At 45.6% G+C, this 12,442-nt stretch overlaps 1 protein-coding gene across 5 annotated transcripts; it reads right to left on the bottom strand.

Moving 5' to 3' along the window:
• Window positions 1-87: 87 nt before the first annotated feature.
• On the bottom strand, window positions 88-11,458 carry LOC106866624. Of its 5 annotated transcripts, none has more exons than XM_014902160.2 (7): window positions 11,320-11,458; window positions 2,972-3,071; window positions 2,753-2,791; window positions 2,039-2,651; window positions 1,821-1,938; window positions 571-994; window positions 88-487 (listed from the first exon to the last, which is right to left on the bottom strand). In XM_014902160.2, exons 4-7 carry the CDS (start codon window positions 2,140-2,142, stop codon window positions 447-449), a joined length of 687 nt encoding a protein of 228 aa, XP_014757646.1. In that variant the 5' UTR covers window positions 2,143-2,651; window positions 2,753-2,791; window positions 2,972-3,071; window positions 11,320-11,458; the 3' UTR covers window positions 88-446. The 5 variants fall into 5 exon arrangements, 4 of the variants coding, with proteins under 4 accessions (XP_014757646.1, XP_014757649.1, XP_014757647.1 ...); XM_014902163.2 differs by lacking the exon at window positions 11,320-11,458 and adding an exon at window positions 3,662-3,774 and having other exon boundaries at window positions 2,993-3,071; XM_014902161.2 differs by lacking the exon at window positions 11,320-11,458 and adding an exon at window positions 3,662-3,774.
• Between the last annotated feature and the right edge of the window lie 984 nt (window positions 11,459-12,442).

Consider the following 12,442-nt stretch of genomic DNA (forward strand, 5'->3'; position numbering starts at 1 on the left):
ATCCAGGTCTCTGTCCAGACCACGCCCAGGCCCAACCTCCAAACCATAGCCACCAAACAATAAACCAGCAAAAAGAGTTATACGAGATGGATCAAATGTATGTATTTTGGGTTCTCCCTTTCTGAATCTCCTGGAGAAGATCAGATCATCAGAGTTCTCAAGTTCAGTTCAACCACGGTTCTATGCTCAACGAAAAAAAAAGTTCAACCACGGTTCTTGTATAGGACCACTATTAGCTACAACACTTATGCAGCAACTCCACAATGTTACAGGTAAACACAGGGTACCAAAAGAGTATACCCCATCACAGATGTTTGTGTATGGTTTGCTTGAGCTTCTCATTTGTTCTTGATAAGAATCAAGAGGAAACATACGGGCGATTGACATGCACTCGATCATAGCTGGAATCGGCAATGATAAATGTATAACTGACTTCGAGACGTTTTCTAATCCAGAGACAAAAAGTTTGGCCAAGCAGCAGCAGCATCTGCGATCACAGAAATCTCATGTCATCCTGTTAACCAGTAGCTAAACCGTCTGTATAAAGGTTGGATGGATAATTCAACTCACCGATTGCTTGGCCATGGAGGAGTCCCTTACACACATTCATCCAATTTTCCACGCAAATAGTTTCATGAGACCGAGGGTTACTCATGCGCCATTCGTCGGCGACAATGGCTGGATCAGAAAAACGAGAGCTGTTTCCCTCTCCCCCAGGAGAGAACGGGGCCACGACGTCGGTTGATCCTCGTGGTGGTTCCTGGACAGGTCTGCTGCTCCTGTTTGAACATGGGAAATTTGCATCCCCACCATTCTGCTCTGTCCGGGCTGACATACCATGTTTTCTACTAGGATCTAATGGAAATCCAGTCAAGTCATATTTTCCCTTACCAATTCCAACTGCTTCTACAAGAACTTGTGCCCCAACTGTGGACCTTAGGCATAAAATAAATTGCTCAAAATCAGATGTTCCCTCATTGAATTTCTTAAAGACCTGCACACAATCATATATAATTGTCACCCTCTTGAGAAAACTAGCAGATCATAAACTGGCATCGGTCAACATCAATGAAATTAGGCGAAAATACAGGGAGTATCCTAAGTAAAAATAAAATAACAATTTACTGTAAGAGTTTTAGATCATTTTTAGGTACAAGACTTCTAGATTTGCGGACAACAAAAAAGAATCTGTTTTTATCAACCGTGGGCCCCACCATGTCCATCCTTATGTCCCTTCCTGCCACGGATATCCTCTTGCCACCGTTCCATCTCATCCCCAATCCCAAGTCAACGCAGTTGACAGTCGGCGGTGGGGCGTTGCGGCGCAGCCCGCGGTGGCACGGAGCACAGGGGAGTTGGGCAGCGGCAGGTGGTGGTGCGGCGTCTCTCTCTCTCTCAGTCTCTCTCTCTCTAATGTGCAGCTCCCCGTCTCTCTATCTCCCTCCCACTTGGCGTCACCATGTCTCTCCTGCACGTGATGGTGCCATGTCCCTATCCCATGTGCCGGCACCATATCTCGGCCATGTCTCTCGTTCTCTCTCCTCATCTATGTTTCTCTCTCCACTGGGATTTGGACGGTTGATTTATGGGTGCGGTATGCCCACGTGTACTCGTTCCTTTCTTTAGCGATATTAGAAAATGTAGGATAGAATACAGGACGGAAAGCCCCTCCCAAAGTATCATAGGGATATTAGAAAATGCAGGACATAATATGAGACTCATTGTAAAAACAGCTAAACATCAGTTTTCCACATGCAAATGTTCACTAGTTTGAAATTTTGGTAATGGAAAAAAAACAGGGAACTTAAAAGTGAGCATACCTCCAGCAAAGCATCTCGAGCCTCCCTTGCTACGGCAGCAAGAAAACGTGACAAAAGTTCCTGCTGTCTTGGACCAGAAAATATGGGCGACCCAATACATCTCCTGCTTGTTACTTTCCTACACGCAACCCATCGGTTATATCCATCAGACCTGAAAACTTCTCCATAGTAGTAGGATAGAACTTCACCCATTGTCTTGCTTTTATAAATTTTGTCACCTGAACAAGATTTTTGCCAAAAATGTAGCGACTGAGAAGAAAAGTTTGCGCCTCTTCATCAGTCCAGGAGTACATTGGCATCCCAGGCACTGGAACATAATCATTGGGATTGGCTTTCCTCTTTACAGAAGAACAGTGAATGTTTTGTTCAGCAGATTTTGAGGATTTCCACACTGTTCAGCATGTTCCACTTTACTGCCCAGACGCTCAGGATACATGCTGTGCTGAGTTAAATTCCTTGGAGTATTTCCACCTGTGTGGTTGTTATTTTCATCTTCCGGCGGGCACGAATTGTGTCCTAAAAATTCCTGGACTCTTCTTCCATGCGAGTGTTTGTATTTTGGGTCCATGAGACTGGAATAGTTAATCCTACTGCTACAGGATACTCAAAACCAAACATACGGCTGTCAACGGCAGGCGATGACCTTAATTCCATTTGTTCCTCTTCCGTTGCTAGGTTCGCAATTTCCACCTGGTACTCATCCCCTACACGAGGGTATACACGTGTATCTTCATTGATGTCCTCTGCACATATGGGCTCTAGAAAACACGGCTTGTCAACAAGCATCTCTACCAGGTGCCCTTTACCATCGTTTATTTTAACCGGATCCATCTGCACACACGTACGCAAAATACGGTGGGTGCAAGATTGTGATGCATGATGTCAAAACACATAGCTATGACAGAGCATAAATAACAAACAAACATAGTTACCTGAGATCCTTCTTATTTCATGACTTCAGGATAATCCATCTGTAACGAAGTAAAGAACACGGACCATATTAGTCCATGGTTTGTCAAATCGCAGGAATATTATGTGAGCGGTAGAACATAAACCTAGGATAAATCTGCAATATACTTTGCATGAAGATAATATGGGAAGTAGTCAAACCATGAGAACGAACAATATAGAAGGCTTTAATTTAATCATACCAAAGAAATCCAAAGGACAACCTGTGCTTCAACAGTCTCAGACATGCCAAACAAATCGGTGCTACTCCCACCGCAGTTAATTTGGGACGGAGGGGAGTACCTAAAATGATTCGTGTCAGGTGGAAAGCATATGCACATACCAGGTCAGGAGTTTGTCGCGGCAATACTGAATGAACTTTATGCCAAATAAAACTGAAGTACTACCTACGATCCTAATTTTTTTTCGTTGTTTTAATGCAAATTTGAACTACAACAACGACAAGAATTTAGAATCGGAAGAAGTAGCTTTCAATCATATAGAAGTCCGAAAGTATGTAGTACAACCAGGATTAAAAAATAAATAAATTATGTACTATGCTACCTAGTACAAGCCCGAAAGGCAAGCTACTTCAATACGAGATACCAATCAACTTCAACAAACTAGTCCTGATAGAAAAGCGACCTAGGAAAGAACATTTGGGCGATGATCGGAAAACAAAAAACCAGCACCTTGCCACGGATTCGGTCACGATTTGTACAAAACCCTAGTGTAGCCCAAAGCACAGATCGATCTGCGGGGATTCTAGCGGAAAGGAAGCATTCGAGACTATGGATGGAATTCCTGAATCCGTTGGCAGCATCAGCAAGAACGTGCAGTTGGTGCTTGAACAGATCTAGGAGAGAGGAGGAGCAGGACGTCGTCGCGCTCACCTTGGGCGGATCTGGAGGCGGACAGGTTGTTGCTGAGATGACTCCGCCGGGACGTCGCCGGAGGGAGCGCAGCGAGTGTCGAGACTCGGGAATGCTTAGCGAGTTCAGTTATCTGACGGCGCAGAGAATGGAGGGATGCATCGGATGGCCCCTTTTAATACGTGGGGCTAGCCCTAATTTACCGGGGAAAAATATTATTTTTCTCAAAGGAAAAAAACATTATTTTGCATTGTCACAAGAATTAACACGTCTCACTGTTCAAATACTCCATGTGCAAGTTTCAGCAAAATAATACATGTGCAAAAAATAAGATACTAAAAGGTTTGCCTTTTAGAGCTTGAAATTTATTGTTTTTGTCTAGGACACAAAATTTATCTGGTCGACAAGAAAATTTTATAGGCATGATAAAAACTGGAAGTCGTACATGCCTACATTTTTAGATCGTTTAAATAATTGTTTTCTATCTTATTGATTATGTTGGGTGCATGTGTTTTCGGGAGTCGAAACGTCCTCTGGACGTGACTATATTACAAACTAATTAATACCGCTGATAATTTAATAATCCTACAAATTCGAGACATCGATATCATTGCCTAATAAGTGTGCAACTAAGCAGCCGCCAAAGGTTTTATAGGAAAAAGACAGTCAATATCTGGCATTCGATTAAAGAAAGCACTGTACAAAGGTGATCAAAGATTGATTCCAAATAAAAAAGGTGTGGGGGGAGTAAAAGAATGAAAAAAAGAAGCGGGAAGAAGCCTAGCCTCCCGGGCCTGACGATCACGCGCTGATCCTACGCCCCGATATTCCTCCCATGCTAGATGAGCCGACCGCTGAGGTTCTCTTTTTGGCGCGCCTGGGAAGGTCCTCGATGATGCCATCCCAAAGCTCTCCTATGGAGCCAGACGATTGGAGGGCGACCGGGGAAACCGAAACTGCAGTCACGGCAGGTCTAGGAGTATACATGTATTGCAATCAATGTTATAGAGGCAAACTGAACCACTCTATTTTAGTAAAGGAATGACACCGAAGGAGTATAAGCATAATACCCATATATAGTTATCGCTTTTCGAGTCCCCGGAATTGCCTTTCGAGAAGAGGCCACTTAAGAGAATGAAAAGAAACAATATACTGGCAAATCCAGTCATATAGTGCTGCAGTTTAAGTGTAAATTTGGTTCAAGAATGTCATTTGTATGATCCTATTTCCTCCCTTCTTTTCTATAAGACGTTTTGGCAAGGTAATTTAGGTTGTCAAAATGTTTAAGAGCCCATTGTGCTGAATCTTGGGACATCGTACTTGTGTATGTATCGCCCTTATACTTATCCGCTGCCAACACTAATAATTTACTATTGATCCTGTCAGTCGATGATAACAACCTTTTGATTTGATCATTGAGATTCGTGTAAGATTAATGTAGGTCCGATGGATAACAAAAATTGATCGGATGGCTACGATAGTTGACTGAGAAACAACTATTTCTTAGACGACTGAGAAATAGATAGTCCCAAAATAAATCTTGTGCAGTCTCAAATACACAGAGATCATTCGGAGTCTTTGACAAGAGCCCAGATGGAAAGAACCACATGCTGCAACTTGTCGCATTGGGAAAAAGGAGAGATTATCAAAAACATGTATAGCACCTTGTCGCGGCACTTGAAGAATATCATGGCTGAAATCGAGGGAGATGGGAGAGATGCCTACGTCCACCACCAGGCGCCAACCCGCAAGCGAGGTGACATAGCACACACCTGGAGGACATGGGCTACGCCACTATGGTGTAGAACAATATGGGTCAAACGAGTACTCATGTGCCAATATTGAGTCTCTTCCATCTGTCCTTCCTATTTACATTTACTTCAGTACCGTTCACTATTTATCACTGGCCAAAATAGGTCATATTTCCTGTTCTCTAAATTATCAGACTACTGGGCCAAGCATATACCATCTCGAGTCACATATGGGCGTCTGGGATACCGTGCACCCAGACGCCTAGGCGCTAAAACTCTTCGTTTTAAAGCTTGTTTTCTTATGCCTTTTACAAGTTTCCTGCACTCAATCAATGATATATAAGTAAATTTCACAAATCACACATATTGGGATAATTATATGATTTATTTTATTCTAAACATGAGAGACACGGCTCCTTCGTCTCCAGCCCCACCAGAGGTGACCCGCCTGGCGACCCCGGCCACCGTCGCCATTAGCCCCCTCCCATGCCCATCTAGCCACCAGCCCCACCCCCGTATCCCCACCCCGGCCTCATCCACCCCGGTGCGTTTCTCTTGGGCCGATGCCTGTGACGAGGAGGAAGAAGAAGAGGAGTTCGTCCCTGACTCCCTGCCGCCGCCTCCCGTACCGACTGTCCGGCTTCGCTCAGTTGTGGCCCAGGCTGATGCCTCTGCCTCGGATCTGCTCTATGTTCCCCCGCACAGAAGATCCCCTGCTGCCCGCAGGGAAGCCTCTGCCTTCAATGCGAGATCTGATGCGGGATGCGCCATTACGGTAGATCTACCGCTCCCTCCAGTTGGTTCCCTGCCGCCTGGACAGCCTCACCTCTTCAATGCAGCCAGATCTGGTGGGTCGGGGGAGTTACGGCCATCCAGATGGATTTTGCCGCCTCGTCCTCCTGGCTCGCCTCCCCATGGACAGCCCCGCTTCCAGGGCGGCTCTCCGCCCCCGAGCGCACCCACCCCCCATTCACTCCTCTGCGGCTTGTCACGTCCCCGCACGGGCGGCGCGACCAGATGGTGATTCAAGTCACCATGAAGAGGGCTGGCAGCTAGTGAGGCGACCTCACTGGTGGCGTCGCAGGAATCAAGGCGCGCCTCAGCTGGCATCCACGAAGGGGAAGGAGGAGCGCCGGGCCGCGCTATTAAAGCGCATGCGTGGCCGGTGCTTCCGCTGCCTTAGTCAACGCCACAAAGCCTCCGGCTGCCGCGAGCCACAACATTGCTGGAAGTGTCATAGCCCAGGTCATCTCGAGAGTGCCTGCCTCGCCGTGCCCGTGTCGCCACCTCCCTGCCCTCGCTCCTCCCGCCCTCACGACCACTTCCGGATCCTGGTCGTGCTGGCGAGGATCAGCCCCGGGCCCGTGCACCTCCTCGAACACTTCATGGTAGGTTCTCACCTTGGTAAAGCCAAGCTGGGTGGTGTAGGCTTCGGGCCCACCGATGGGACTGTAATCCGTCACGGAGCTCGCCTTTCCCCTGAGGGAGCAGTCTACGGCCTCAAATTGCGTGAGGCATCGTCTATCCAGATTATCCTTCGCCTGAAACAGAACACAACAAGATTCTTAGGGGTGAGGCTCGCGAATGAAGAACTTGATGGCGAGAAACACATACAATGTTGTTGATATAGCCATCGATGTTCACGCTCCCTTGATGGTGCACTGCGCCTGTATTGGCCAACCTCCTCTCCCGTCGGAGCCCGTGAGTCTCCGCGTACTCTGGGCTGCACCACCGATCCACCAAAGAGTAATTTCATATTAATTTTTTCCATCGTCGTTTCGCCCGCCGTTAACCGCGCAAGCGGGCCCACGTGCAGGGTTTCTTTGCCGGCAGCCAGCTGTTTGCCGTGGGCCGCTTGCGCTCTTTGCCATGGGCCATGCTTTGCCGACGGGCTTTTGCATCGTTTGCCAGCGTGCCGTCCTTTGCAGTGGGCTTTTCTGGCAGCCCACGGCATATTGGTCCCTTTGCCAGCGGCCCGAACCGGTAATGCAACCTTGAAACCATAGCGACCAAACAACAAACCAGCAAAAAGAGTTATACGGCATGGATCAAATGTATGTATTTTGGGTTCTCCTTTGTGAATCTCCCGGAGAAGATCAGACGATCATCAGAGTTCTCAAGTTCAGTTCAACCACGGTTCTATGCTGAACAAAAAAAAAAAAAAAGTTCAACCACGGTTCTTGTACACTTATGCAGCAACTCCACAATCTTACAGGTAAACACAGGGTACCAAAAGAGTATACTCCATCACAGATGTTTGTGGATGGTTTGTCTGAGCTTCTCATGTGTTCTTGATAAGAATCAAGAGCAAACATACGGGCGATTGGCATGCTCTGGATCATCGCTGGAATCGGCAATGGTAAATTTATAACTGGGGTCGGAACATTTTCTAATCCGAGACGAAAAGTTTGGCCAAGCAGCAGCCGCATGTGCAATCACAGAAATCTCATGTCATCCTGTTAACCAGTAGCTAAACCGTCTGTATGAAGGTTGGATGGATAATTCAACTCACCGATTGCTTGGCCATGGAGGAGCCCCTTACTCGCATTCATCCAATTTTCGTCGGCACGACGAACAATTTGTTTCATAAGACCGAGGGTTACTCATGCGCCATTCATCAGCGACAATGGCTGGATCAGAAAAACGAGAGCTGTTTCGCTCGCTCTCAGGAGAGAACGGGGCCACGACGTCGGTTGATCTTCGTGGTGGTTCCTGGACAGGTCTTCTGCTCCTGTTTGAAGACGGGAAATTTGCATCCCCGCCATTCTGCTCTGTCCGGGTTGACATACCATGTCTTCTACTAGGATCTAATGGAAATCCAGTCAAGTCATATTTTCCCTTACCAATTCCAGCTGCTTCTACAAGAACTTGTGTCCCAACTGTGGACCTCAGGCATAAAATAAATTGCTCAAAATCAGATGTTCCCTCATTGAATTTCTTAAAGACCCGCACACAATCATAATATAATTGTTACCCTCTTGAGAAAACTAGCAGGATCATAAACTGGCATCGGTCAACATCAATGAAATGACATGCTAGGTGAAAAATGCAGGGAGCATCCTCAGTAAAAATAAAATAATAATATTACTGTAAGAGTTTTAGATTTTTTTAGGTACAAGACTTCTAGATTTAAATAAAATATTTGCAATTGCGGAGCTTTTTCAAATAACAGAAAAGGCATCATTGCAGAGGTCACAGCATGGAATAACAATTTTGCAATGCGAATAAAGGAAAGCCCATCCTGAAAAAGGCCCTCCCAAAGCATCATTGGGATATGAGAGGGGATTTTGTACACCCTTGCGCACCACACCCCTCTATACATACACACATTCCGCTCTCATCAAACAACAAAAAAGAATCTGCTTTTTATCCATCGTGGGCCCCACCATCTCCATCCTTATGTCCCTTCCTGCCACGGATATCCTCCTGCCACCGTTCCATATTCATCTCATCCCCAATCCCAAATCAACGCAGCAGACGGTCGGCAGTGGGGTGTTGCTGCGCAGCCCGCAGTGGCACGGAGCACAGGGGCATTGGGCAGCGGCAGGTGGCGATGCGGCGTCTCTCTCTCTCGCATGTGCAGCTCCCCATCTCTCTATCTCCCTCCCACGTGACGGTGCCATGTCCCTATTCCATGTGCCGGCACCATATCTCGGCCATATCTCTCGTTCTCTCTCCTCATCTACGTTTCACTCTCCACAGGGATTTGGACGGTTGGATATATGGGTGCGGTGTGCCCATGTGTAATCGTGCGTTTCTTTTGCGATATTAGAAAATGTAGGACAGAATACGGGACTCATCGTAAGCAGTGCTAGTAACGGAAAGCCCCTCCGAAAGTATCAGTGTGATATAAGAAAATGCAGGACATAATATGGGACTCATTGTAAACACAACTAAACATCAGTTTTCCACATGCAAATGTTCACTAGATTGAAATTTTGGTAATGAAAAAAAAACAGGGAACTTAAAATTGGGCATACCTCCAGCAAAGCATCTCGAGCCTCCCTTGCTACGGCAGCAAGCAAACGTGACAAAAGTTCCTGCTGTCTAGGACCAGAAAATATGCGCGACCCAAGTATACATCTGCTTCTTACATCTCTACACGCAGCCCATCGGTCATATCCATCAGACCTGAAAAAATCTCCATAGTAGTAGGATAGAACTTCAACCAGTGTCTTGCTTTTCATAAATTTTGTCACCTGAACAAGATTTTTGCCAAAAATGTAGAGACCGAGAAGAAAAGTTTGCGCCTCTTCACCAGTCCAGGAGTACATTGGCATCCCAGGCACTGGAACATAATCATTGGCTTTCCTCACAGAAGAACAGTGAATGTTTTGTCCAGCAGATTTTGAGGATTTCCCACATTTTTCATCATGTTCCACTTTACTGCCCAGACGCTCAGGATACATGCTGTGCTGAGTTAAATTCCTTGGAGTATTTCCACCTCTGTGGTTGTTATGTTCATCTTCCGGCAGGCACGAATTGTGTCCTCAAAATTCCCTGCACTCTTCTTCCATGCGAGTGTTTTTATTTTGGGTCCATGAGACTGGAATAGTTAATCCTACTGCCACAGGATACTCAAAACCAAACATACTGCTGTCAACGACAGGCGATGAGCTTAATTCCATTCGTTCCTCTTCCGTTGCTAGGTTCAGAATTTGCACCTGGTACTATCCACTAAACTAGGGTATACACGTGTATCCTCTGCACATAAGGGCTCTAGAAAACACGGCTTTTCAACAAGCATCTCTACCAGGTGCCCTTTACCATCGTTTATTTTAACAGGATCCATCTGCATACAGGTACGCAAAATACGGAGGGTACAAGATTGTGATGCATGATGTCAAAACACATAGCTATGGCAGAGCATAAATAACAAACAAACATAGTTACCTGATATCCTTCTTCTTTCATGACTTCAGGATAATCCATCTGTAACAAAGTAAAAAACATGGACGATATTAGTCCACGGTTTGTCAAATCGCAGGAATATTATGTGAGTGGCAGAACATAAACCTAGGATAAATCTGCCATATACTATGCATGAAGATGATATGGGAAGTAGTGATCAAACCATGAGAGCGAACAATATAGAAGGCTTTAATTTAATCATACAAAAAAAATCCAAAGGACAACCTGTGCCTCAACAGTCTCAGACATGCCAAAGAAATTGGTGCTACTCCCTCCGTCTCGAATTAACTGACGTGGATTTGTATAGATTCTTATACAAATCCACGTCAGTTAATTTGGAACGGAAGGGAGTACCTAAAGTCAAGTAGTTCTGTAACACCTGTCGGTTCGATTCGTGTCAGGTGGAAAGCATATGGACATATCAGGTCAGGAGTTTGTCGCGGCAATACTGAATCAAGTACTGGAGTACTAGAACCACTGGTAAACATATGTGGCAACTGTATGCCAAATAAAACTGAAGTACTACCTACGATACTATATTCTTTTTGTTGTTTTAATGCAAATTTGAACTAAGACAACGACAAGAATTTAGGATCGGAGCGAGTAGCTTTCAACCATATGGAAGTCAGAAAGTATGCAGTACTACCAGGATTCAAAAATAAATAAATTATGCACTATTCTACCTAGTACAAGCCCGAAAGGCAAGCTACTTCGATACGAGATACCAATCAACTTCAAGAAACTAGTCCTGATAGAAAGCGACCTAGGAAAAAGCATTTGGGCGGTGATCAGAAAAAAAAAACCGGCACCTTGCCACGTATTCGGTCACGATTCGTACAAAACCCTAGTGTAGCCCAAAGCACAGATCAATCATCGATCTGCGGGGATTCTAGCGGAGAGGAAGCATCCGAGACTATGGATGGAATTCCTGAATCCGTTGGCAGCATCAGCAGGAACGTGCAGTTGGTGCTTGCACAGATCTAGGAGAGAGGAGGAGGAGGACGTCGCCGTGCTCACCTTGGGCGGATCTGGAGGCGGCCAGGTTGTTGCTGAGATGACTCCGCCGGGACGTCGCCGGAGGGGAGCTCGGCGGAGGCGTCGCCAGAGGGAGCGCAGCGAGTGTCGAGACTCGGGAATGCTTGGCGAGTTCAGTTATCTGACGGCGCAGAGAAAGGAGGGATGCATCGGATGGCCCCTTTTAATTAATACGTGGGGCTAGCCCTAATTTACTGGGGGAAAAACATTATTTTTCTCAAAAAAGAAAAAAACATTATCTTGCATTGTCACAAGAATTCACACGTCTCACTGTTCAAATACTCCATGTGCAAGTAATTTCAGAAAAATAATACATGTCCAAAAAAAAAGATACTAAAAGGTTTGCCTGTTAGAGCATGAAATTTATTGTTTTTGGCTTGGACACAAAATTGATCTTTTCGACAAGAAAATTTTATAGGCATTATAAAAACTGGAACTCGTACATGCCTACATTTTTAGATCATTTAAATAATTGTTTTCTATCTTACTGATTATGTTGGGTGCATGTGTTTTCGGGAGTCGAACGCCCTCTGGACGTGACTATGTTACAAACTAATTAATACCGCTGATAATTTAATAATCCTACAAATTCGAGACATCGATATCATTGCCTAATAAGTTTGCAACTAAGCAGCCGCCAAAGGTTTTTTAGAAAAAAGATGGTCAATATCCGGCATTCGATTAAAGAAAGCACTATACAAAGGTGATCAAAGATTGATTCCAAATAAAAAAGGTGTGGGGGGAGTAAAAGAATGAAAAAAGAAGCGGGAAGAAGCCTAGCCTCCCGGGCCTGACGATCACGTGCTGATCCTACGCCCCGATATTCCTCCCATGCTAGATGAGCCGACCGCTGAGGTTCTCTTTTTGGCGCGCCTGGGAACGTCCTTGATGATGCCATCCCAAAGCTCTCCTATGGAGCCAGACGATTGGAGGGCGACGTTGGAGCCAGACGATTGGAGGCGACCGGGGAAACCGAAACTGCAGTCACGGCAGGTCTAGGAGTATACATGTATTGCAATCAATGTTATAGAGGCAAACTGAACCACTCTATTTTTGTAAAGGAATGACACCAAAGGAGTATAAGTGTAGTTACCCATAGTTATTG

Source organism: Brachypodium distachyon, chromosome 4, assembly GCF_000005505.3.
Source record: "Brachypodium distachyon strain Bd21 chromosome 4, Brachypodium_distachyon_v3.0, whole genome shotgun sequence".
Taxonomy (NCBI): domain Eukaryota; kingdom Viridiplantae; phylum Streptophyta; class Magnoliopsida; order Poales; family Poaceae; genus Brachypodium; species Brachypodium distachyon.

What these genes read in the sequence shown, in the direction of transcription:
- LOC106866624 (XM_014902160.2), bottom strand. Translation starts at nt 2,142, where the DNA reads ATGATTATGTTCCAGTGCCTGGGATGCCAATGTACTCCTGGACTGATG. An exon ending in TTGGCAAAAATCTTGTTCAG is followed by an intron (nt 1,939 to 2,038) that starts GTGACAAAATTT and finishes GGTTGCGTGTAG; the next exon opens with GAAAGTAACAAGCAGGAGAT. An exon ending in CCTCCATGGCCAAGCAATCG is followed by an intron (nt 488 to 570) that starts GTGAGTTGAATT and finishes CTGTGATCGCAG; the next exon opens with ATGCTGCTGCTGCTTGGCCA.